The following is a 27,069-nucleotide window of genomic DNA, read 5'->3' as shown; positions in this document are numbered from 1 at the left end:
TAATAAAGACTATTGTGGTTCCATGCCCATATGGTAGCAGAACCAGCTACATTTTGGTAGCTAAGAAAGAAAGAAAGAAAGAAAGAAAATAATAATGGTGTTCATAGCATTTGTGTAAATTTTCATCTTTCTTGGAATTAATACAAGGTTACCCCTTTTTTAGGTTAAATTGACCGGGCTATTGGAGGAGACATACTATGAAAAAATAGAATGATGATGGTAACTTTTTTTGTAATTGGACATATTTAACTGCATGTTGTCGTTTAATTGTTGGCTTTCTCACTGTCGCCTGTTGTGTTGGGTTCTTGTGCTGCTTACTCTTTGTTCGATGTTGTGGCTGTCGGCTGTGTAGGTTGATATTGCTCCTGCATCCCTGTTGGTTGGTGGATTTAGGGAGGCGTATCTAAGTTCTGATAAATTTTCATGTCATTTCCTATTCATATTGTATTCATGTATTTATTTTAATTCAGTTGTGAAAAGATACAAGAGGATGGATTTTAAAGCAATGTGGTCAATTTCATAGTATTCTATTTTTTGTTTATTTAGTGGTAAGTACAAGAAAATAGGCTAGACTGCTGTTTGTCCTGAAGGGTATTCATTTTAACTGTTATATTAATTAATAAATTCAGTTTGAATATCATGATTGTTTCAAAAACGTTTATACAATTTTATATTTATAGGTTTTCATGCTGAGCATAAAAAGTATCTAAATGGCAATATCTATTAACATTGTGATGTCCAAAATCCTATTTCTTCTAGCCTAATCCTGAGGAGTAGGATAGTGCTGTCATGCTCTGTTGGCAAAGACTGAAAATATTCCTCTAGAGGTACATGTCAGATAATAACACAAGACCACTAAAATTCAGCACCCTCTTCAGTAATCCCTATCTCCATCCAATTGAGGTGCAGAAAATAAAATGGTTAAGATAAATAATATATTCTCTTAGTCTTCTTTGAATAAGTCTATTTAAAGTTGAATGTCAATGTTTGAAGAACATTTTGTTTCTCATTGACATTATTAACACCTTAACTGAAATGCGTTTTGGTAATATTATCATAATATATAATTATACTCGGTTTTATATAGATTAGTATAATCATCAATACTTAATAATCATTTATTGGTTGAGTCTATCAATTATATCAACACATCTAATTATAATAATAATCATATTTGAAATTAAAATAATTAGTATAATATATATAGCGACAATCTCATAAGGAGATATAATGATCAAACAAACAACTAGAACTTTGGTATTTATTTACAATACCGTGACCATGAAAAATGGACTTTTTTTTCATGGGTTGGGCATTTATAGCCAAGTATTATTATCACAGGTGCATATAAACTGGGGGGAAAGTATATCATTGTATTATATTGATGCCTTTCGGGCATTATTGCATTAAGGATTGAAAATAACCGACAAACTTTTGTCGAACAACAATTGGAGGGTTAAGGATCAGGGGCATCACGTGATCTGGGATTCGACTTTTGCAAGCTCGAGTTAATTTTTTTTCTAAAAGAGCAAGCAGTGCGCAGCACTGCGCAGCGGGCAGGCATCGTTGACAGGATTAACGTCATCATTTCAGTAAAATTGCCAGAGGTACTGTCAAAAACAGAGTTTTCAGAGGATTTCAAAAAATCGTAACTCCTTTGATTTTCGTTGCCGACGAATTTTTTCTTCACTATTGTTTTCAGGAAAAATTGTAGTTTTCAGGAAAAAAAAATGAACATACCTTTCCATGGTCACGTTATTGTAAATTGATACCAGAATTTTAAATAAGAAACACTCATGAATAATAATGAAATGATAACATGCATAAAATATGCATACCTATTTGTTTCCTCCTTTGTAACAATGTTCAAACCGCTTCCAAGAATTTCTTGAAAGTATCCTCTCTAGAAAACCGTACTTCTCTTCTGTACAAATAGCCTACTCACATAGATGATCTGCAAGCACGTCGGTATATATGCCACTTTAAACTTCGTTTCACGGTCATCCACAAGCTTTTGACTGTGTTATTTTCTATAAAAGACAATATGTTTAATATATGAAAAAGTGTTTAAAGTTTATTCAAATTAGTTATTGTTCCAAAATCAGGATGAAATGTTTTTACAGTAAAATACGAATAAAGAGTTGTCACTGTATGAGTAAAATTGGAAAAATTAATTTAGAAGGTTTCTGACTAAAAGAAGTATTTTACATTAGCTGAAGTGTAAAGCAATATATTCCTTACATTTTTTAAACATCTTACTATGATGCATTTACAATATACAATTAATAAAAAGTAATTTATTTAATTAGGCTAAAAGTAAGCCATTGACATAATTATTATATTAGTAGGATTGCAGTATGATAAGCATCCAACACCTAAATGATTGATAATATCTAATCACAATTAGAACAATTTAAACGCTGTCAGACATGTTTACTCTGTTTTAAAGTAATTGAAAGTACTACACTGCTCAAACTTAGTATAAACAAAGTTTGTTATTGTTTTCTGTAATCTAAAATGCGTATATTTCGTTGGAGTATAAAAATATAGCTTCACTGTAATACAATCTTAAAAGTCAACAACGTAAGTCAGTCCGACATTATTGTTCCATATTAATTCAAACCAAGTTAAATCGTGTATGTTATTTCGAGCATTAGTCGCTAAACGAGAAATGCTGTTGTGTGTCAATAATCTATTACAAAATAATGTGTTAGAGATATCATGTTCCAGTAACCTCTTACCATTGTAACATGTTAGTGTACTAAAATTTAACTAACTCATTACAATGTAACACAGTGACAACATAATTAAGGGGTTAGTTCAAATTTTCACTATATAACACAATTATTGGGTATACTACAAAGTCCTTATCTACTATTTGTTATTAGGCTATTTGATATAATTACGTATTATAAATATTAAGTTTTTTGGGCTGGTTATATTAGTAGCCCGATTGTTTATTCATATATTTGCTATTTTGTATTCGTGCCTATAATAAATATTTGCAGGACAATTAATTTACTTCATCAGATCCGTCACTTGTTAAAAATACACTTAAGTTACGCAAATAATTCATTTTGACAAAATGTTTCAATGTTATTTTACAAAAATCAACATTAGATAGAACATATAAAACAAGAATACATTTTAATGAACCAGATGTATTTTTAAGGCAGTAACTAAATATTATCCAACCTTGGGAAAGACTCATGATAACTGCAATTTTTGGTTTGATTGTCCTGGAATTTTAAATATATGTGAGTGAAAATACAGGAATTCTACAGGAATTTCATGATTGAAATTGGTTGGATATCCTGTGTAAGATCTTTGGCCGACCCCAGTAGAGTTTACTTCTGATTGGTCTATACCTTCCAGTAGAATCTACACTGGGTACAGCAAACACTGATGTGTCATTTAAATCTGAGGAATACTATGGATGTCCAGGAGCGGCACATCACTAACTGCAAATGTCGAGATAAGGAGTGCAAGGTTAAATCGATAGGTCTACTGTTGGGAATGACTGTTGGAGTTAGTGGGGACCCCTGTGTTTAAGTTCCTAGCCTGGAAATAAAGGCGTGTCACCACCTCTACCCACTTCACTGGAGTGCAGAGGTGGTCTCTCTTTTGTCTAAGGAGACATGACAAATTTTGTTGCCCTAAATCCTTCCTCATGGATCGGAGCAGGAGGTGGCCCCTACTCCCAACCTTACTGTCCTGAATATCCTGCTACTCTTGAAGCAGTGCAGAGGTCCTTTTATGAGCAATAAGAGGTTTTCCAGCTTCTTGTCCTAAGAAAAAAAAATCTTTGGTCTAACTTGTGGTAAAATCAGATTTTGTAGTTGAAGTGGTGTCTTTGTAGCATAAATACAAAATGCACACATTTAAACTAGCACTACTTAGGAGGTAAAAAGTAGTCAAGAGGCCAACGTTTTAGGAAGTGGCCCCTACTCCCAACCTTACCATCCTTAATATCCTGTTACTCTTGAAGCAGTGCAGAGTATTTTTGTTAATTCTAGACTACAAAACCAATTGTTAACTGTCACATTATGGTTACTTCATTGTATTGGTTTTGTAAATCTTAGAACAGATTGTGTCTGTATTAAAAAAATCTTTTTCAGATTATTAACTTTACAATGTATTAGAATTTTTTAACTGATGTTCAAAGTGTGTTATAATTTTAATATTATCAATCAGTGGTATTTTAAGAAATAGTATTTTTATTCATTATGACTGCCTTTGAAACATTGTAATATGTTAATGAACAATAAAGTATTCTATTATTCTGTATAGATGATTCAGATACTACTGTTTTATTATCTAGCAGGTTTTATGGAGGGATGAGTAATTAGCACAGTATTAAAAAATAAAAGTATAGATAACAAGTGATGGAACATAATGTTATGAAAATAATTATATTTAACTGCCATTAACAAATATTGTTTTATTGTAAACTGAAAGCAAGTTTAAATATTAAGTTAAAACATTTCACATGAAAAACAAATGTTACCTTAATGTCACATACATAATTTAAGATCTATTTAAATATCTCCATGTGTTTGTGTTCCTCTGCAGGCGGTCTTGAGCTCATACTAGAAGTTTATTAAAAGACCTGAATGACATTTTAAGTTAATAGAACATTGTTTCCTTCATTAATAGGGTGATCTCAATATGTCCTGTTTTTATTCTCTTCTTCCTTTACCTGCACCCATAAAAGTCTACAAAAGAGTCCCTGTATGGAATAAATATATTTTACTTAAATATCATCAAAAGTGGTATCACATTTAAAAGAACTGAATTATCATTCATGTTCAGGATTCTCACAATTTGATTTTATATAAAAATCAGTTCTTTAGACTTTATACTTTATAGTGTAATGCCGTGTTTAGAAATATATCCTAACCAAATAGCTATTATAACTATGTACAATATATCAAATTGTTTTATAACAATGGTATATTAATGTTTTTTAGACGACGATTCAATATATGAAATCATTACTATTTTTTATATTTTCAACCATTCGAATACTGTGGAGTTACATGGAACAACTCAATATTAAAGCTATGCTACATTGGAAAGAAATAACATTCCAGTGATTGTTTTTTTTTATCTTAAACAAGTACTTTTGTGGTCCTTGCATTTCGTATAAGTTCCTGTATTCGTTTGGTGCTTAAGCACATAATAACTTCAATATCCTACTATACATTTAAAGGTAAAACTTCAAAGTTTTGAGTGCATGCTAGAAAAGAACCTCATTACCAAAGTCTAAGAAATTTAAATTCATTCAGTCATTTGACTCATTATTTATAACTTACATGTAACATTTAAATACACCTTGGCAGTTTTAGGTGGTTAGGCTTTGAAAGTTTTAGGTGGTGTTGAAAGGGTGAAATAAGTACCCATCAAATGAAAAAGAGAATACACAACTGCATAACTACTTAACGTGATTTAGTACGTGTTTTATTTGCAACGTGAAAGATTTTAAATCTTCGTACCATATGTTGGAATTATTCCAATAATGTTTGTTGTTTTAGGTGGTCAAGAGGTGCCACAATGATTGGTGGACTGTTTGTGTATAACCACAAGGGGGAAGTGCTGATATCGAGGGTGTACAGAGATGACATTGGCCGTAATGCTGTCGACGCATTTAGGGTCAATGTTATTCATGCCAGACAGCAAGTTCGCTCGCCGGTCACTAACATAGCTCGTACCTCTTTCTTTCATATTAAGGTAAGAAATAGGCTGGGCATGTGTGTTGTAATGTAACTAACATAGCTCGTACCTCTTTCTTTTATATTAAGGTAAGAAATAGGCTGGGCCTGTGTGTTGTAATGTAACCGGCTAATTGGCAACAGTTGGAAACTAAATGGGAAATGTCTCATCAGTGGTGATCATGAAATGTTCAACTGTCATAAGAAAACTCGTTTAGTTTTTTAGTCACTGGTTCAAGAAAACAGTGAGATATTTATTTATTGTATTCATATCACGTAATAAACAAGAAGTTCTACTTTTTTATTTGACTACTGGTCTAGAATTTTAACATCTCTTGAATGGATGATGACTCTCTATAGTGAGGTCAAAATATCTGAAATCTATAATATTGTATCAGCAATAGTATGACACACTGTAAATCGTAAAACTCAGAAAATTGACTGTGTAAGTTTTAAGTATTTCATCTATATCCCTTCATCAAGTAGTATATGTGCCTTTGAGATTAATTGTACCTTGATTCCTAATGTTAGGAATGTCCTGTGTAAAGTCCTTATCAGTTTATCTAAACAGGCTATGAGGTTATATAAACCCCTATTAATATTAAATCTATAGGCCTATATAGACTACATTTTTCACTTATTTTAACCAAGTCAATATTTACTTTTAAGGATCAATGATTCAAGATTTAAAATAATAAACAATATTAAAAAAATTCCAGCTTATTTCGTTTAGTTTAATAAATGTTCGGCATTCAGATTAACGCATACAATATTATTTATTACACATGAACAATTTTGTAGAGACCTGAAAAGGGTTGATGGTTGTCAATATGCAACTGGCTTCATACTGAAGATGATTGGTTCCTTGTTTAGTTAGTTATTGACGATGGATGATTAGAAAGGATAGTAGGATGTCAGGCAATGATTGTTGGTGTGATGACCGACGTAGCAGCAGCTTGTTCTTTAACGATAATAGAGGACAGTAAAATCGATTCTTTTAATAAAGAACAGAAAGATGTCATGACTCACTGGTGCCATGGTGCAGCTTGACCGATTCAAGGTCTTTTTTCTCCAAAATTTCAGCTTTAAATGCCTACAATAACAAAGAAATGCCTTGTGGAATGATGAAAAAAGTTTGATACATTGTCAGCGAAAATGGTGGGCTATGAACCGGGTCTGTTTGATCGTATTTCACAGTAGTAATGTGTACCAAAATTAAATAAAAAGGACTAACTTATATTTTGTTATTTTTATATACAGTAATTAATATTTGTAGAAGAAAATAATAAATTGGCTCTCTTTTAGTGTTACACTTGCAATAAATAAATTTCATATTATCTGTATGTGGGCCTAATCTGTTGTTTTTATTGTATTAACAGGTTATTTGGATTGTTGTTTGTCTAGATCACCTCCCGTCCTAATCATTCCTAATAAATAAAGTTGTACTGTGTTATTAATAGCCATATTACTATGTAAATGGTTTCACAAGGTCAGTTACTGGACATTTATCTAAAAGGAAATCACATCTGAAGTTTTCTGTAATATTTTAATTTTACTGAAATACAAATGCGCAGGTGTTATAGTAGTTTTAACGATTTTATTTTGGAACCTTTCTAGTTAAAGCAATCTTTTCTAGAACATCAATTTAAGATAACAACTCGTTTTACTATACATTTTACTACAAGATTAGATGGGTCACACAAGATTAGATGGGTCACAGATAAGAAGGGCTCTCTCTGTTGATAAGACAGTGCTCACCTTTGGACCTGGCTATAACCTGCTACTGATAACTTGACTTCATCTGTCACTCAGAAGAGCTGCTTCTATTTACAATAACAACTGATTGTGACTGATCCTAGCACACTGTGTTTGTTTACTGAATTGACTTCAAATTTTATTTTAAAGTACGAGGGCTGTTCAGAAAGTAACCTCCGGTTGGTCACAGTGCGGGTAGTGGAGGGGGAGTAGCGCGCCATCTGTGCATTCACGCACTAAGCACGTCAGTCGGCATCAAGCTGTAGTCGAGTGAAACATCGTACCTGCGCTAGTTTAGTTTTTGTGGCAGTTTGAAATGTGTGCTGCAATAGAAAATACCGCCAAATGTGAAGTGCGTGCTGTTATACGGTTTTTTACAGCCAAAGGATACTCTGCAGCAGCTATTCATCGTGAGCTTTGTGCCGTGTACGGACCACAAGTTATGAGTGAAGGAGTTGTCCGTGAATGGGTACGTTTATTTAAAAGTGGACGAGAAAAACGTTCATTGATGAAGAGAGGAGTGGTAAACCATCCTTGGTGACTGACGAAACTCGTTCAGACAGTTGATGCAAAAGTTCGTGAAAATCGACGTTTCACAATGGCGGAGTTGTCTACTGATTTTTCCACAGATTTCTAAGACTCTTTTGTACGAGATAGTGACAGCAAGATTGGGTTACCGTAAGTTATGTGCACGATGGGTGCCCAAAATTCTTACCGACCACCACAAAACTCAAAGAATGGCCTCTGCATTAGACTTTCTGTCACGTTATGCGGACGAAGGAGAACCATTGTTAAACAGAATCGTGGACCGGTGACGAAAACCTGGATTAAGTACGTAAACCCTGAGGACAAAAGAACAATCAAAGATGTGGCACATTCAGATTCGCCTACCAAACCAAAAAAAGCCCGGCAAGATTTTTCTGCCAGAAAACTGATGGCAACGGTGTTTTGGATGCCAAAGGGGTGGTTGTTGGTTGAATTCATGGAACGTGGGACGACCATTAATCAAGATGTGTACTGTGAAACACTAAAAACATTACGACGGGCTATACAGAAAACAACGCCGTGGTATGCTGACTTCCGGTATCGTTTTTTTGCACGATAACGCCCGTCCTCACTCTGCTTGGCAGAACAACAGCCCTTCTTAAGTCCTTTAAGTGGGACGTTTTCAACCATCCACCTTACAGCCCAGATCTGGCGCCAAGCGACTATCACCTCTTCATGCATATGAAGAAATGGCTCGGGTCCCAGCGGTTTGATGACGACGAAGAGCTCAAAGATGCGGTCACAGGCTGGCTCAAGGCACAGGCAGGTGATTTTTATGCAGAGAAGGAATTTCAAAGCTTGTGAAGAGATACGATAAGTGCCTCAATCGTGATGGAGACTATGTCGAAAAATAGTGCAAAGATGTAGTTGTAAGATGTATATATTAAAATATTTTTACTTAACTTGGTGTATTTTTTTCAATCGACCGGAGGTTACTTTCTGAACAGCCCTCGTATCTTTAAATTCTATTTGTGAATTGACTTAAACTTTATTTTAATATCAATGATGAACTTTTAATTTATGTGCATTTTATTTAATTTATCAAGTTACATACCCTGCCAATATATAAATTAATTATAAAATAAGAGAAAAGCCATAAATACTAACTTTAATCACATACATAATTCAATAGTTTGAAAATATAGTTAAATATTAATTTTTAATATATTAATGGGATTGACAATAAAATTATGATATGGACTGACTGATGTATATACTGTAAATAAATATTTCTGTGTTTAAGTGAATTAAAAACACCATTTTAATATTTAACAACAGGAAATAGCTAAACCTAGCACAATTAACTTTTTTGACCTGAAAATGGCGCATAGTAGGAACAGTCATAAGTGTGGATCGTGTCCAAAATTTGTTACAAGTAAGTAAGACTGGTGGCAATCCAGTGTCAAGGAAACTGTAAGTTGTGGTTCCATTTTGAATGCGCCGGTAAATCTAGTAGTGAATATTCTTTTACTGCTGGTGAAAAATCGAACTTCACTTGTGATAAGTGTGGTAAGAAGTCGGACGAGGTTATGTCAATAACCGTAAGTAAGAGCAGCGAGAACTCTGTAGAGATTAATGACAGGGATGACTGGTAGACAATGTAGTTTGCATATTAATATTCTGACAGATCAAATTTTTGAACTTTCTAAAAACCAGTCAGAAATGAGAAAACAATTAACACAACTTCAGAAAGAGAATGTAAACCTGATCGCGAAGCTGAATGAGGTGGGTTTATTGGTGGATACGTCTTTAATATCTCAAGAAAAACAGGATTCGTATGCTGACAAACTTAAACAAAACCCGATTGTAAGAAATTCTTAGTTAAATGGTGCTAATAATTCACACGCTCAAAACATTCAGTAAATCCGACGGCAATAATTATACAGTTTTGACTTCGGAAGTCTCGATTATTCCAGCAGTCGATAGTCAATCAAGTGACAGTTCAATTTCAAAGTCAAACACAGTAGTTCAAAAAGCTGGAGAATATACGAGAGAGACCGGGGAAAAAAAATGGAGTCGGAGGGAAAAAAAGTCCCTTCATCATAATCTTGCTTCTTCTGTGCAGGACTTGGAAACGATTTTCTCCATGTGCCTCAGAAACTGAAATGGCCGACGGTGGCGAACCTCAGCCAAACAAAGATGAATTTATTGAGGTTGAGAAACAGAAAGCGTAAACACAACAGACGTTTCAATAAAAATAATTCTGGTTTTATAATTGGACGAGCTAATAGTGATGAAACACTGAAGATAGTGGACAAAACTTAGATACCTGTTTCGTATCAAGAGTAGGAGAAAATGTAGATAGTTACTCTCTGAAACAATACCTTAAAAAGAAAGCGGAAGGTAACTATGTAATAACCAAGTTAAAAAAATAAGGGACCTGGTTACAGTTCGTACAAGGTAGGTGTACCTATATCTTTATGGGGAAAAAATCTTTTCACCTGACTTCTGGCCTTCGGGAGCCTTCGTAAATCGATTTCGATATTACCGTACAAACTCTTCTACTAGAAGGGACTCTTCTTTTTTGGAACAGGGACCAATATGTAGAAACGAAGAGCTAGACCTAAGTTCAAAAACAAGTGGGACTCAGAGTAGGCCTATGTCTAGTTTGTGTAACTCCGTCAAAGAACACTCTAAATTGTTAGACTTGAGTGTAGATAAAAGTGGGACTCAGTGTAGGCTTGGGCCTGGCATGTGCAACTCTGTCGAAGAAAACTCTGAATTGATAGTTGCACATCTTAATATTCAATCAATAAAAAATAAAGTAAATACTCTGGAAGTTTTTCTGAATGATGTCAAGTGCAATGTACTGTGCATTAATGAACATTGGTGTACTCATGATGAGTTGCACACATACTCACCAGTAGGCTACATATTGGCTGCAAGCTAACTGTGTCCTATGGGGGTGTGGCTATATTTGTGAGAGACTATCTTCAAAGTTGTTGTGAGGTTGTGAACATTTACTCTTTGTGCGAACTGAAGCAGTTTGAGGCAGCTGTGATCGCTTTCACTTCAATTAACTTATTAGTTGTGTCTGTCTACCGTACTCCGGATTCCTCTGTAGAAATTTTCACCGCAAAGATGTCCAAAACTCTTTGACACTCTTGGACAACATGGTAAAATATAGAAACTTTAAAATTTTAATCGCTACTGACATGAACCTAGATCCAAGAAACAATGACAGTCAAGTTAAAAATTTTTTAAACATGCTAAAGTCTTATGACTGTTTTTGTCTGAGCTCTCAACCAACCCGTAACTCTTCCTGTTTGGATAACTTTATTTCCAACCTGCAGCCTACAACTTTTATCTGTGAAACAACACCCCCTCATCTCTCCGACCACAGTGGACTTCTTCTGAAAATGAGCTTCCTTGGCCTAACTAAGAAAAGTAAAGTGTTCCCATCAGTTGCAGGACTGCACACCGAGAACTATAACTTACAGGACTATTGAATGAAAATTGTATTAATAGGCTTAAATGTAGGTTAAGTCAGATTAACTGGTTAAATGTATTTTTACTGGCAAGTAAAGTTGACGAAGCTTTCCAGTCTTTTATGCAAATTTTAACTGACAATTTTCAATGAATGTTGTCCTTTAAAAAACAAAAACTATCAAAACAGAATAGCAATGAAAGCCGTAACACGGTAAACAAAAAATTGGTATACTCCTTACCTTGCTAAAGTTTAGGCTACTCCTAGATATATGCTACGAAAGAAGTAAAGTCTAATCCTAGCCTAGTGTGTATCCACAGAAATTTGAAGAAATATTACAGAGAGCAAATAGACAATGCAAAAAGAATTGGCAAATGATAAAGTATATAATGGAATCCAATAATCACTGTAAAGCTGCATGGGCGGTTATTAACTCTGTTACTGGCCGCTTAAACAAAAAAAGGTCTAAACCATGATACACCTATTACAGCTGGTGAGTTTAATGGACTTCTTTGTAAATATTAATAATATTGTAAATAGAAATAGTGATAGTGTAAGCACTGCTTGTCCTATAGATGTATTGAAATCATCGGGTATTAAAATCACCCAATTCACCCTCTTTCATTGGTCTGAAGTGAGCATTGCTGACGTGTGTAATACTCTGTAAATAAGCTAAGCAATTTTTAAATCTGAGGACATCTTTGGCCTCTCGAATTTTTGTGCTAAAAAAAAATTATTGAAACATATCCTGTCCATTAACGTATTTAATTAATTTTTATTCTTAGCATAGGCATTTACCCTCAATGTCTAAAGTTACTGTCACTGTTCCTATCCACAAGAAAGGAGATAGGTCAAATATAAGCAACTATCGTCCAATCGCCCTTGTGGCTGTTATATCTAAAATAATTGAAAGTATTATGAAAAAGCAAATTGTGAATTTTTTTGAGCATAACCACTTGTTTACACCTGCTCAGTACGGATTTCAGGAATAACTTGACAACTGTTAAGGCAGTGGAAAATGTTGTATCTCATGTATTAGAAAGTTTTGAAAACAAGGAAGAAGCCTGTGCAACTACTTTTAGACTTAAGTAAAGCATTCGATATGGTACCCTCATAATGAACTCATAGAAAAGCTAAGTTACTATGGTGTTGAGCACAAGGAACTGTCTCTGTTCATTTCTTACCTGACTGATCCTTTGCAGTATGTGAGGGTGGGCGCAGACCTGTCTAGTCTTAAGCATGTTACTTGTGGAGTGCCTCAGGGGCTCGTCCTGGGCCCCTTCTTGTTTACTGTTTTTGGTAAATGACTTGCCTGCCTTTGTGCCTAACAAAAACCATACTCTATGCAGACGACACAACTCTGTTAACATCAGGTAAAGATCGTAACCTGAATAATGTAATTTTGAATTACATGAAAGAAAGATCCCACATATGGTTTCATGCAAACAAATTAAAGGTTAACCAAGAAAAAACAGAAAACATTGTATTTAGTTTAAGTAGTAGACCTAAAGGCTCTGAAAATAAATCTGTGAAACTTCTAGGAATTAATCTAGATTCTAGCCTTACTTGGGGGTGTTCATACCAACTCACTCTGCTCTCGCCTTTCTAGAGTTATCTTTTGTTTAAAGAAGCTCAAGTTATGTACAAGTCCTAGTATACTTATCAATGCCTACTTTTCACTTTTTCACTCTCACCTTTTGTATGGCACTATTCTTTGGGGCAACTCTGCTGGTGCAAAGGAAGTATTTAAATGTCAAAAAAAAAAGCTATTCGATGCCTTGTGAACATAAGTGAAACAGATTCTTGTAAACCTTTTTTTATAGAGCTAGGCATACTAACGCTGCCAAGTATTTACATTTTGCAAAGCCTGGTTTTTATCAAAGAAAATCTGACTTCGTTTAGCCTAAGAAACTCTGTACATTCTTATAATACCAGATCTGTAAACTTAATTGATGTGAAATATACTAGGCTGAGCAAATCCCAACATACAGTAGCTATATCTACATTGGTACAAAACTATTTAATAAGTTACCTCTCAACGCCAAAACAATGAGCACTAAGAACTTTAAGAATACGTTAATTTAAGTGGCTAAAAGTGAAAGCCTTTTATTCAGTTGAGGAAGTTTATTTAAATGATTTTAATAACATTGAATGTTGAATTTTAAACTAGTTTTAAGGAATTTTAATTAGTTGTAAATGTTGAATTTTAAACTGGTTTTAAGGAATTTTAATTAGTTATAAGAAATGTGACAATTGATGTGGCCTAACTCATACCAGCTCTGACATTGTTAATACTTTTAAGTGGGACAAACAATAAAGATTCTTGATTTCTACATTAAGGAAAAAAATTGCATTTTTATGTTTTTTTCCCATAGAGAGCCAATATTTGGCTGGCAGCTGTTACCAAGCAGAATGTCAATGCTGCGATGGTGTTCGAGTTTCTCCTCAAAGTCATAGATGTCATGCAGTCCTACTTTGGTAAAATTTCTGAAGAAAACATCAAGAACAATTTCGTACTCATCTATGAATTACTTGATGGTGGGTGGCAAAACATTATATTATCTGTATTGTATATTTTATATTGAATAATATATTTCAGCATCTATTCACTTGGGAAGATTAATTTATTGAGAGACCGTATTTAAAAATTGTTATCAACCAAGTAAACCCTTGATTTCTAGGAAAAAAATTAAAACAAGTACTTAAAGTTGTTCTATTTATGACAACATCCCTCTACTTTGTTCTTAGTTAGTATATAATTATCTAGCCAAGAACAGAACATTTGGGCAAGTTTGTGGTTGCAGGATTAGAGTATTTTAAAGGAAAATAGATTTGTAAGTTTTTAACTTTGATCAATATATATATGAATTCCAGGAAATTTTTCACTCTACCTCGTATGACAATACACCATTGACCTATGTAAACCCTTACATAGGATACAACTGAAGGTGGTGTAGAGTATATTGTATACTAAACTGCTACCAGAAAGGGCAGGGTTGAAATAATTTTAATTATTCTTACAACTGGCTAGTGATGAAACGTGTGAACCAGCCTTCTTGCTGGCTGCAGAATGTTTTTTTAGCAATCACATGATCAGAACGCAACCAATCAACATTGTTCATGTCATTTCATTACAGAAAAACCTATTCTGTATATATCAGTCTAGTAATTTATGCAGTCTACAAATTGGTTGAAGAAAAACTAATTTAAAACATACCTATAGTGAGTTTTAAGTTTTAAAATATAATATATTTTTAGAGTTGTCAAACATAAAGTCTTGAAAAAACGTAACAACACTATCTCTATTAGTAAGTTTAATTTTGGCTCTGATGTTAGCCTTAATATTATTTTTACTAGCTTATTGATACAAAATTGATATATTTTCATACAGTTTTCATTTATATTTAAAATTCAAAATACCAATAATTTATGAAGATTCATTTTTGAAATTGTATGAATGTACTCACATATTATTGTCAGGACTGTATTTTATAATTAAATACATACTGAACTCAGAAATGGGACTTTGTTAGCCGGTTCTCTCAGCTCAACAGTTTTTATATTTATTATACATTTTGCATTCAGTATTTAAACCTTTCATAACTACAATGTCAATTTGTAATGATTGTATAAGTAAATTTTGACTGATTTCTCCAACAGAGATTCTGGATTTTGGATACCCACAGAATTCTGACACTGGTGTGCTCAAGACATTCATCACCCAGCAGGGTGTGAAGTCACAGAGCAAGGAGGAGCAGGCGCAGATCACTTCACAGGTGACGGGGCAGATCGGTTGGCGACGTGAGGGCATCAAGTATCGCCGCAACGAACTGTTCCTTGACGTCCTGGAGTATGTCAACCTGCTCATGTCCCCACAAGGTAAGTGGATCATTACAGGTGGATGTTACTGTTAGACCAGACTTAACAATACCTTCGATCCCTTCAAGCATAAAGTGAAGTTTGCCACGTCACCTAATCTGAATGAAATCAAGCAACGTCGAGCGTGGCTGCTGCTTCAATGGGCAATCCTGTCCTAATCCATTTGAAAATCACTTTTGTTGTTCAATTTTTCGGATAAAACATTTTGTTCAATAACCAATTGACAGATTATCATTATTTTTTTTCGTTTTCTTTTTTTGCAATGTAATAAAGAATATAATGCATATTTTTTCTGGTAAAATAACTACCAGAGTTGTATGGTAATACTACCACATGTGTAGTATTTTTAATATGTAATAGTACAAATTGTTTTACAAGTTTTTTTATAAACTTTTGAGTTGTATTCAAATTTGTTCATATGTATTATTTTAAAATTTTTTCCTATACCATGTAAAAGACCATGAAGTTATAAACAAAATTCATGTATAATATATTTTCTCACAGTAAACTAATGTCTACAATAGATTGTCAAACTTTTATGCACTTGGCAGCAATATTGGAAACAATAAAATAAACAAGATTTTGTTGCTATGGTAACATCCAAATATCAATACAGATGAACTAATTGGCTGACAGATTATATTAGTAAGTTAATTATCATTCCAAAGATGAGGAAATAATAATAATAGGAATAAAGGGCATATATTTTGTATTTTTTTTAAATTTCTAAAACTAGTTAAGCTGGCACATAGGTGTGGATAGATAAGAGAAACAATGTAAAATACGAGGGTCGTCCATAAAGTAACCGCCGTTTGGGCGTGGCGCGATAAGTAGTGGGGGTAGCGCCGCCATTCTCACATCGGCGTGCGCAGCCGTTCAGTACGCTTCTAGCTGTGCAAAGGAGAGCATCGTGCGATCACGCGTTCTTTTGTTACAACGTAAAAACATGAGCGCTGTGATAGAAAATCCCGCCAAGTGTGAAGTGCGTGGTGTAATAAGATTTCTGTGGTCGAAAAGTTACATAGCAGCTGAAATTCATCGTAAATAGAGTGCGGTGTATGGCCCAAACATTATGAGCGAAGGTGTAGTCCGTCAATAGGTTCGTTTTTTTAAAAATGGAAGAACGAACGTTCACGATGAAGACCGGAGTGGTAGGCCATCTCTCGTCAGTGATGACTTGGTGAACAAAGTGGATGAGAAAGTTCGCGAGAACCAGAATTTATGGAGCATGGTACGACCATTACAGCTGCAGCTTACTGTGAAATCTTAAAGCGGCTACGACGAGCGATTCAAAACAAGCGTCGTGGTCTTCTGATATCTGGTGTTGTGTTTGTCCACGACAACGCCCGCCCACATACAGCTCAAAGAACAACAGAATTTTTGGAAAAGTTCAAATGGGACGTTTTTTGACCACCGCCCCCTACAGCCCGGACTTGGCTCCCAGTAATTTCCATCTTTTCCCGTACATGAAGTGGTGGCTTGCATCTCAGAGGTTTGCGAGTGATGAAGAGCTTCAAAACGCTGTGACAGGTTGGCTACGTTTTCAGGCGGCAGATTTTTTTAAAGACGGAATTTCAAAAACTGTTAAAAGATATGATAAGTGCTTGAATTTGTATGGTGGATATGTAGAAAAGTAGAGAAAAGCTGTAGTTTTAAAATTTATATAATAAACTTTTTGTATCTCAACTGGTTTATTTTTTATTTCAAAACGGAGGTTACTTTGTGGACGACCCTCGTATAATTGTGTTATTTTGTTTAATATTAACAAAATGGAAGTCTTTTGAAAATTTAATGTAATAAAAAAAAAAAAAACAGTACAGTTATAAAAACTTTACTGCACACCAGCTATTTGAACAATTTCATTACAATTCTAATGGTACTTGTTTCAACAAAACATACTTAAATAGCTTGCACAAACCGGGAGCAGCAAACATTTTGTCTTTTGATAGGCATCAACTGTTTTACATAGGTTATAAAAATTGTACAAGATACCAACTATTTTGAAATTCTTAAAAAAATTCCAACGGTACTTTTTCCAATGAAATCAGGCAACGCATAAGCGAGCACAATCACTTTAAAGATTACGCTTGCATAATCTGGGAGCGTAAACTACTGATACCTCTCAGTTGTGACATGTTTCTTGCAAGCATACCTTTAAAGCGGTACTGCTCGCTTATGCATTGACAGATTTTGTTTAAACAAGTACCGTTAAAATTGTAATGAAATTGTTTAAATAGTTGGTGTCTGGTAAATGTTTTATAACTATACTGTTTTTTTTTTTTTTATGACTTGGAACATTTTCAAAAGACACCATTTTGTTCTTCTTATTCTTCTTCTATGGGGCGGCTTATTACCAAGCACTTAAGCCTCAAGGGCTTTTTGCGCACCCCGAAAGCACACCATGAGGCCTACCAGCCTCTGATTTCAGCAGTTCCACAAACTGCCAAAAACAACCTATCAGATCCTCCTGGGAAATTCACCACCCTTGTCCAAACTACCAAAGATGGCATACCTCTCCCTTGCTATTGCAGGACAATCAAAGAGCAAGTGTTCGGCAGTTTCATCCTGCTCATCACACATTCTACAGAGCAGATCCTCCTGAAGGATGCCGACTCTGTGAAGATGCTTCCTCAGGTGACCATGTCCCGTGATCAGACCTGTAACCCGAGAAGACATTGATCTACTTAGTGAGAGAAGGTCAGATGCCACCCTGGAGGAATGGCGCCTGTAGTACCATTCTGCTCATTCTCATACCCAGATGCAACCTCCACCTTCTCTCATGTTGAGCGCGAACCCATTTTGAGACAGCCCCAAAGGATTCACACCTTGGAATACCACAGAACGGTTGAGGACCTGTCATAATTGACGCTGAGCCCTGGTTGGCCAGGGCATCAGTTCTTTCATTCCCAGGGGTCCTCTGATGACCAGAAACCCAACAAACAGTCTTTTGAGTAAAAATACTTTAAAACATAGATTTTTAAGGAGTAGCAATGATGTACTAAGTGTTACTGCTTTTTTGTAACCGTTCAGAAAATATTAAGCCATTGTGGGACTTTATGAACACCCTGTATATTAGATATCTTAAGTAATTATCAAACATTTTTTCAATATTAATTTTATTTATTTTGCAATTTAATATATATATTTATTTGTGAAGTTGCCTGATGATGAAATCTTTGATTTAAAAAGCCCCACAAAAAATAAAAATAAAAGTTGAAAAATGTGTAATCATTACTAGGGGTATCAAATGGAAATCTTTCCAATTGTTTGAAATATCTTCACCCTGTATATTGATTATATTGCAATATAAATATGGTAAATAAATATCTTTTGAAATATTGTTATCTTATTTTCAAAATATTTTAATTTACTTAGCATTAAAATTGTAACTGATAATATATCCTGGCTTTTGGTTCAGTAGTTTCTGAGATTTTGTGGACAGACTCAGCTAGATATTGATGATGACTATGATCATAAGAGGATTTAAGAATTATTGTATGTTACAGGACAAGTGCTGTCAGCCCACGTCGCTGGTAAGGTGGTCATGAAGTCCTACCTCTCCGGAATGCCAGAGTGTAAGTTCGGTATCAACGACAAGATAGTGATGGATGCCAAGGGCAAGGGTGGAGCTGGTGGGTTGAGCGTTGCGGGAGGTGGTGAGGATCCGGCACGCTCTGGGAAACCTGTGGTAGTCATTGACGACTGCCAGTTCCACCAGTGTGTCAAGCTGTCCAAGTTCGAGACGGAACATTCCATTAGTTTCATTCCGCCTGATGGTGAATTTGAGCTCATGAGGTTAGTAGCCTGTCTACATGGCATTTCTTTATTTTAAACTACAAATTAGTTTAGGAAGAAATGCAGAACTTTGCTAACAAAGTTACTTTGGAATCGATTATAACATTTGTACCTACATATAGATAAGAAGCAAATTAATAAAAAGGTTTTTTTAAAAGTAATGCTTTGTATAGATATTTTAACTTTTATTAACTTGCTTTCTTATCTATATGTAGGTACAAATTTTATAATCGATTTCAAAGTAACTTTGTTAGCAAAGTTCTGCATTATATATAAGAGAGGCAGAACTTGAGAGTTAACTGGATATACAATAGGTTAAAAAAAAATAAGCAGTCTACTTCTTTGAAAATTTACTAGGATTATTTGAAAAGTAAGGTCAAATTTATTCTAACAAATAAACTATCAGAGATAAAAAAGCATTTTATTTAATTCCTCATATCTTTTTCAGTATTTTTACATAGTTTACATTTTTGTTTACTACGTAACATTCTACAGTTCTTGTATGTTGATGTAATAAAAGTGTACTGGCTGTGAGGGTTAACAGCTTTCAGTTACTTCTTTCACCTACCTTATCATCCATGATAAGAAAATCTTTCAGGTAGCAGCGGAAGTAAAAAATTATTCTGCATCAAGTCTGTTCTGTACGTGGGTGGTGACTCATTCAAAAATCTTATTAGATTTTGGATTATTTGGATGGTAGAATTGTTGTCTCATGATAGTGCCAGATCTCACTCTGCTAGACTTCTGGAACTGATGTGTTGAAACATTGCTGCCATTCAAATCAAAATCTGATTAGATATTTGTGACAAGAAAAAATGAACTACCTGTTATACAGTCAAGTCTTGGGACAGAGCAATTTTCATTTGTTCTGCTACATGGATTTGGCCACCTGTAAGCTACTGCTTCTTTGTCATGCTACATAATAAGCCATCTATTCTCTAATTGATGAATATATCAACGAAATATAGACAAATCTTATATGGCATGTTGCACTGATACTTTAAGGTCAGATATACCAACACTTTCATTAACAAGTCTTATTGTTCAAACGTTTTAAAATCCTTAAATTGGAGTTTATTTATATAGGGCATTCTTTGAGAGAATATGGTTAGATGTCTGTAAAGGCACTCCACATTCACATCCGGGAAATAAATGTCCTCAGCTCCACTTGTATTTCATGTACTCGCACCACCTATTTTTCTAAAATACCACCAGTTCTTCATACATACTCTTAAACCTTTGATTGCCAGGTTTTGTCCATGCTGTAATAATTGTATAACTCTAGTGTATGTAATGATACAAAAGTGATTTTCTTAATGATTATTAACTAATTTTGCTATTGAGTTTTGATATGATAGGAAGATCAGGTTTATAGTTACAAGCATGGAAGGGTTATCCTTTTTATTCTTAAGTAAGAGACATTAAAATAAACAAACAAATGGAGAGATTTCGTGCCTACTGGGCACTTTGTAACCACAACAAAATTTTCTTTTAGTGACACTTCAAGTTGAATCTTTTATTGAAATCATAAGGAAACTGTTAGCTTTGTGATTGCCTCAGATATCGCACAACCAAGGACATATCTTTGCCATTCCGTGTGATACCACTGGTGCGAGAGGTGGGCCGCACACGCATGGAGGTAAAGGTTGTCCTTAAGAGTAACTTCAAGCCATCTCTGCTCGGTCAGAAGATGGAGGTCAAGATTCCAACACCCCTTAACACCTCTGGGGTGCAGCTCATCTGTCTCAAGGGCAAGGCCAAGTACAAGGCGTCGGAGAATGCAATTGTATGGAAGTAAGTACTGATGTACTTTGGAACAAAAGTAATATCTCTTAGTTGATTTTGCCAATTCATTTGCAGTTGACAAACTGTTATCTGTGGATGAAATGAAATAGGGTTACTTTAGACAGTGTAAAGGTTGTCCTTAAGCCATCTCTGCTCGGTCAGAAGATGGAGGTCAAGATTCCAACACCTCTTAATACTTCTGGGGTACAGTTCATCTGCCTCAAGGGCAAGGCCAAGTACAAGGCGTCGGAGAATGCCATTGTATGGAAGTAAGTACTGATGTACTTTGGAACAAGTAATATCTCTTAGTTGATTTTGCCAATTCATTTGCAGTTGACAAACTGTTATCTGTGGATGAAATGAAATAGGGTTACTTTAGACAGTGTATAAAATACTGTATTATGTATGAATATAGAAAGTTAAGAATGTGCGTAGGTTGGGTTGAGGTGTACATAGAGAAAGAAGAGTTGAATAAAGGAATGATGCCACTCACCGAAGTCATCTTCACTTGCCACATGCACAGCATGGTACAGCTGAGATGTCTCATCCACCTATCTAAACACCTGTCACAGGGTCGATATACTGTCTATAAGCACATTTACACATTTAAATTTATTTTTTGTACTATTGTCTGCCTGTCTGCAATGCATATCAAGAGTGAAATGAGCTATAGATTTAAAATTTTGACTGCAACCATGGCAAAACATATTATGCAACACGTGGTGTGGCGTACCCCTACATTGTGTGTATATAGACAAGACAGTTCGATGATGGTTTCAATATGTAATTCTCGAAATCGAAATTACCCAAGGTTGTGCAAACATGGCAACTTGGGTAATACAGAAATTATAAGTATAATGTTAATTTTAATTTTTACTTAAAGTTTAAGTTTATGTATTTTGTGATAAGCTGAAATTTGGGGGGTTCTGGATCCCGTGAACCCCCTTGTTGGCTACGTCCTTATGTAGGACCATTCTGCTCATTCTAAAACCTGGATGCAGGCTCTGTCATGTTTGTGCTGAGTCCAAGTTGGTCAGGACAGGAAACCCTTATGACTAGGAACCCAACAAACAAGTCACATTTTTGATTCTGGGAAGCGACTTGTTAGTGATCGCAGACAAGTTTGGAGTTGAACACACAATAGTCCCACCAGTTCCCTACATGGTCTCACTGTAACAATTCCAGCCCCTGTGCCGTTTTTTGTTTTAGAGCCACCCAAAAACTATTCGAGTTCTGCTGGTTAGGTTTCTTTCCCTCTGACCAAGCCTCCCTAGAAGGTATAACAATCCTGAGGGGTTTGCAAAGGAAACTTTTTGAGGTATCTGATCAGAGATCATGTGCAAAGCATTCCCCTGAATTGAAAGAAACAATATTGGAAACTTACTATTTTATTAATTAAATGCCAGCAAAAAGTTTTCATTACAAAATACAATTTGCTTTGCTTCAGTTATGTTGCAAGTTATGTAAAGTACATAAGAATTGCTTTTTTTCTGAAACATTGTATATGCTCTTATTTTATTTCTTTTGCCTTAATTTTAAATAAAAACTAATGTTAACCTGGGTCTGATATTTCATTGAAAACAAAAAAAATCCACAAATAAAAACACTATAAACGCATTTAACTGTTTAATAAAGCTGTGCGTTATCTATTGCACAGGATCAAGAGGATGGCGGGTATGAAGGAGACACAGCTGAGTGCAGAGATAGAGTTGCTGGAGACTGATACAAAGAAAAAATGGACAAGACCACCGATATCTATGAACTTTGAGGTAAGTTATTCATTCAACATATTAAAAAAAATATGTAGATTAGAACTGAAAACTTGCAGACAATGGTCTTAATTGTGAAGTACTAAACATAACATTGTACACACAGAAATCATATCTGAGGACGAGGGGAATGGAAATGATTGAAAAATGGGTGCTTTTCCAGAAAATAAAAACTTAGAAACTTACTTTGTATTCACATTATAATTAATCGGTAATTAAAAACTTGGATGGGTACTTCTAAGTTATGTAAAACACTCAGAAGAATATTGTTTTCAAAACTAATTAAAAGGGAAAACAAATTATATTTGTTATCCAACCATACAAGTGAACAAACCACACAATTTGTATCTGAAAAAGATCTATTTATAAACAATCTGTGACACTTCTAGGATAGTGCTTTGAATAAGTAGACTATATTAAAACAGAGTAAAAAAATAAAGCAATTGAATTTCTGGAGTTATTTTGTTATGTAGCAGGTGTTAGTTAACCTATTGGCTACCATTGATTGTCCATACGGTCACTGCCCATCATGCTACGCTCATTATTCAGTAGTAAAAAATATTCCTGATATTGATTATCTTAGAATTTGTCTATACTATTATATTGATGGTCAAAAATAATGAAATTTGTAAAATAATTGTTCCTTCAAACAAAGATTCAAGTGTTTTTAATTTTTAATCAGTGACAGTAATGTCATGTTTAGGCTATTTTTTTTATTTCTTCATGAAAATTACATTTTTAGTAAAATTATTTCAATATATAAAAACATTAAAAGGAACTAGTTTTTGTAAACTGTGTTATCAGTTGACTCAGAGCAGCTGTGGTAGTTTGTATAGTGGTAAAAGTCTATTCTATAAACCGTCAAGAAAAAATATAACACATTATAAATATTATAAAGGTAATAGACCTTTAGGAATTTTTATGGATTTGACTAGAGCGTTTGACAGCGTAATTCATGACGAACTTATAAATTTAATGTTCTGGAAGATTTAGGCTTAAAAAATAAAGAAATAAATTGGTTTCACTCTTACATCAGTAACCGTAATCAATACGTTGAATTATCATACTTAATAAATAAAGACAAAATCAATTTTGTATCCGAAAAAAAAGCTCATAAAGTATGGCGTACCACAAGGTTCAATTTTGGGTCCCTTACTATTTATTTGCTATATAACAGGACTTTCTACAGTAGCAGAGGAAAACAAAATGTGTTTATACTCTGATGATGCAAGCGTAATTGTCAAAGGAAAGGATCCTAAGGTAATTGAAACATCATCTCTTAATTGTTTGAATAAAATTAACTCTTTTTTAACTAAAAAAAATTTGTTACTTAACCCCGGCAAAACACATTTTATACCCTTTAAAACACACCAATCGAAGTTTAATTTTCAATATGACATTAAGATAAATAACCAAAATGTAATGGAGGTAGAGGAAACTTGTTTCCTAGGTCTAATAATAGATCAAAATTTAAGCTGGAATCAACATGTACAAACCATAATAAAAAAAGCATCATCTGGCCTGTACGCCCTTAGGCAAATGGCAAACCTTTGTAACCAGGATACTTTAAAACAAATTTATTCTTCTTTAATACATTCCCATATAAGCTACGGGATCAGTGTATATTTAGCTACTTCAAATAAAAACCTTGAAAAAATTCTTATACTACAAAAAAGATCAATACGGTTAATTCTAAATTTACCATGGCAAGCAACCGTTAAACATTTATTTGCACAATTAAGAATTTTAACTGTTTACATTCAATACATATACGATACAATAACTTAAACAAAATTTAAAAATATACCTAACTATACCACTCATAGATATAATACTAGGAGTGGTATAATTTTTGAAAATCATAAATTAGAGCTGTTTAAAAAGAAAACTGAATATGCCGGTACATGATTTATTCAATACATTCCTATTGACATAAAAAAAAAATTGAAGGAATCAATCCGTTTAGAAATAAATTAAAAAATTATCTCATATCACGATCATTTTATTCTTTTGAAGAATTTTTTGAGGGTTTGGGCCATTAAACAAAAATAAAAATTAAGTTGATTTTAGTTGTTTAAATTAACAATATTTATGTTAAGTTAACATAAGATTTTAGATAGGTTAACCTGTATCTGTGATGATATTAGTCTATCTGTATTTGTGACACTATTCTGACTGTATTTATAATATTACAGCTTTGAATAAAGATCTATGACTATGACTATGTTTTTGGTTTAAAAAAATCAAATACGCAATATAACAAATACAGTTACTATCTTTATTTTCTGTTACTATCTTTATTTTCTTGCATTGTTTAATAAATAAAGGTACAATAGAGCATCTTTAATCCGGATCAATTGGGACCTGACCCGTCCAGATCGTTTAAATGTCCGGATTTTTGAAATGAATGAAAAAAGGTAATGACAAATAGCTAATGAAAAGTTATGTACAATTGAACATAAATAACTTTTTTTGGAAGTGGAGCGGACAAATAAAACTATTCATTACTGTAGTTATAAAAGCTTTAAATGCTGAACTAGCAGTCAAAAAAAGTAGTCATATTTTTGTGTAAAATAAATCTAGGCCACATAAAACTAAAATTTTGTACCTAATGTAAAACTGTGATTAACAAATCAATCAAATTAAGAAATATTTGAAGTTTAAAAAAAATTAGTTGTGGATTTTTGAACCACTTTATTGTTTTTTCAGCCAAGTTCTTTATTTGATTAAAGACAACAAGCTGAATTGGTGTGCTTTCAGCCCGTTTTTCAAACCATCCGTTTAAGTCTCTGTTGCTATAAAGCTTCAGATTATGTCGGTCCAACTTTTTCAATTTAATTTTCATCAGAATTGAAACCAGATTATTGATGGTCCGGATTTTTGACGCTCTACTGTAGTTGACTAAAAATTTGGAAATGGGATTCTTATAAAATTATTATTAATTTTAATTATTATTAATAATTAATTAAAATTATTATTATAAAATTACTTATTATAAAATTTACGTGTATTCTTTGGATTTTTATCCCATTTAAGAATAGATGTAATTTTAAATCAACTTTAATAACGTTTATAAATTATTGAAAATGTAATAACTGACTTACAGGTACCGTTTGCGCCGTCTGGCTTCAAAGTGCGCTACCTCAAGGTGTTTGAGCCAAAACTGAACTACTCAGATCACGATGTGATCAAATGGGTTCGATACATCGGGCGCAGTGGTCTCTACGAAACTCGATGTTAGATCTGAGATGAACCTGTATCTCCTTTCTGCCCCTAATAAAGTCTATCCTGCAGTTGTTGTTGATCCCAGACCTAGAGCATGAAATATTATTGGTACACGATATCATTGAATGTAATTGTATAGACAAAGGACTTTATTTATGTATTTATTTTATATATACTCTTCTGAAAATGATATGCTTACAAACTGTTTAGAGCTCATAATTTTTATTGAGGAAGGTGAGGATTAATCATTGGTATACATTATCTTTGTTTTAATTTACAAGAGACGTTTTGTATATGTAAAACATCTTATAATTATACAAATTGAAACTGTACAAATCCTTACCATCTTGAGAAAAGTATGATTGTAATTTGAGATATACCACTATGTGATTTTGCAAACTCTCTATGTACTCTATAATGAAGTACTAAATGCTATATTGAACATTATTGTGAATAAATAACTAAGTAACTATTCTAGCTACTATAAAGGGAAAAATATGTATGCAATACATGTATTAGAATGCTTGGTATATACATATATACTATAAGCTGCTTTAAACATTTTTGTTGATTTACAGATATTATTATTTCATAATTGTGTGATTTTTATATTATATATGTTATTAATGTATCTATCTATTTACCTCTGTGTTTCTTGTTTTGTTTCTATTTACTTTTCAAACAACATTAAAATAATGGAAATCATTTAGAAAAAGCACATGGCTAAATAAATTATGTTATGTTAATATAATTGTATTTTTATTCGATTAAGTTCTCCTATTTTATTTGGTTCCTCTTTTTACTAATGCAGGAAGTATATTTGACTGTGAATGTACCTGTACTTTTTTAACTCACACATGACCATTATCCACTACAGAGAGTCCATAAAGTACTGTTATCAAACCACACCATTTCATTTTTCAGGTCAAAATAAATAAGAAATGTCCTATTAAGAATATTCATATAAGTTGCTTAGTTTACTGTCTGTCTGTTCGTGTTTTTAGGAGAACAATTATAGTAACAGGCTTTGCATGCAAAATTTCAAATCTTTTAACTCATTTCATTCTCAAGATGTCCTGCAAACAGATAAACAGAAAGGCAATCTTACAAAAGTTAAAAGTTGATGACACGAAAAGGACATATAGAACTCATCCTTGTAGAAATGAAGTTTTATTAT

General features: G+C 33.7%; 1 protein-coding gene across 2 annotated transcripts; it reads left to right on the top strand.

Moving 5' to 3' along the window:
- The first annotated feature begins 346 nt into the window (after nucleotides 1–346).
- Nucleotides 347–26,638, top strand: LOC124366174 (AP-2 complex subunit mu). 2 transcript variants are annotated; one of them, XM_046822528.1, is made up of 9 exons: nucleotides 347–548; nucleotides 5,535–5,730; nucleotides 13,815–13,977; nucleotides 15,100–15,318; nucleotides 18,825–19,113; nucleotides 20,674–20,803; nucleotides 21,064–21,167; nucleotides 22,556–22,667; nucleotides 25,774–26,638. In XM_046822528.1, the coding sequence occupies exons 2-9, from the start codon at nucleotides 5,554–5,556 to the stop codon at nucleotides 25,906–25,908; spliced, it is 1,329 nt and encodes a 442-aa protein (XP_046678484.1). In that variant the 5' UTR covers nucleotides 347–548; nucleotides 5,535–5,553; the 3' UTR covers nucleotides 25,909–26,638. The 2 variants fall into 2 exon arrangements, with proteins under 2 accessions (XP_046678484.1, XP_046678483.1); XM_046822527.1 differs by lacking the exon at nucleotides 21,064–21,167 and having other exon boundaries at nucleotides 349–548; nucleotides 20,674–20,907.
- Nucleotides 26,639–27,069: the final 431 nt, after the last annotated feature.

The sequence above is a fragment of the Homalodisca vitripennis genome, chromosome 7 (genome assembly GCF_021130785.1).
Source record: "Homalodisca vitripennis isolate AUS2020 chromosome 7, UT_GWSS_2.1, whole genome shotgun sequence".
Classification (NCBI taxonomy): domain Eukaryota; kingdom Metazoa; phylum Arthropoda; class Insecta; order Hemiptera; family Cicadellidae; genus Homalodisca; species Homalodisca vitripennis.
The sequence above is the reverse complement of the archived record's forward strand: the minus strand, read 5'-3'. Positions and strand labels throughout refer to the sequence as shown.

Coding starts and splice junctions, on each gene's coding strand:
- LOC124366174 (XM_046822528.1), top strand. CDS start 5,554: ATGATTGGTGGACTGTTTGTGTATAACCACAAGGGGGAAGTGCTGATA. Junction 15,319..18,824: donor CCTGCTCATGTCCCCACAAG/GTAAGTGGATCA, acceptor TGTATGTTACAG/GACAAGTGCTGTCAGCCCAC. Junction 21,168..22,555: donor GAGAATGCCATTGTATGGAA/GTAAGTACTGAT, acceptor TCTATTGCACAG/GATCAAGAGGATGGCGGGTA.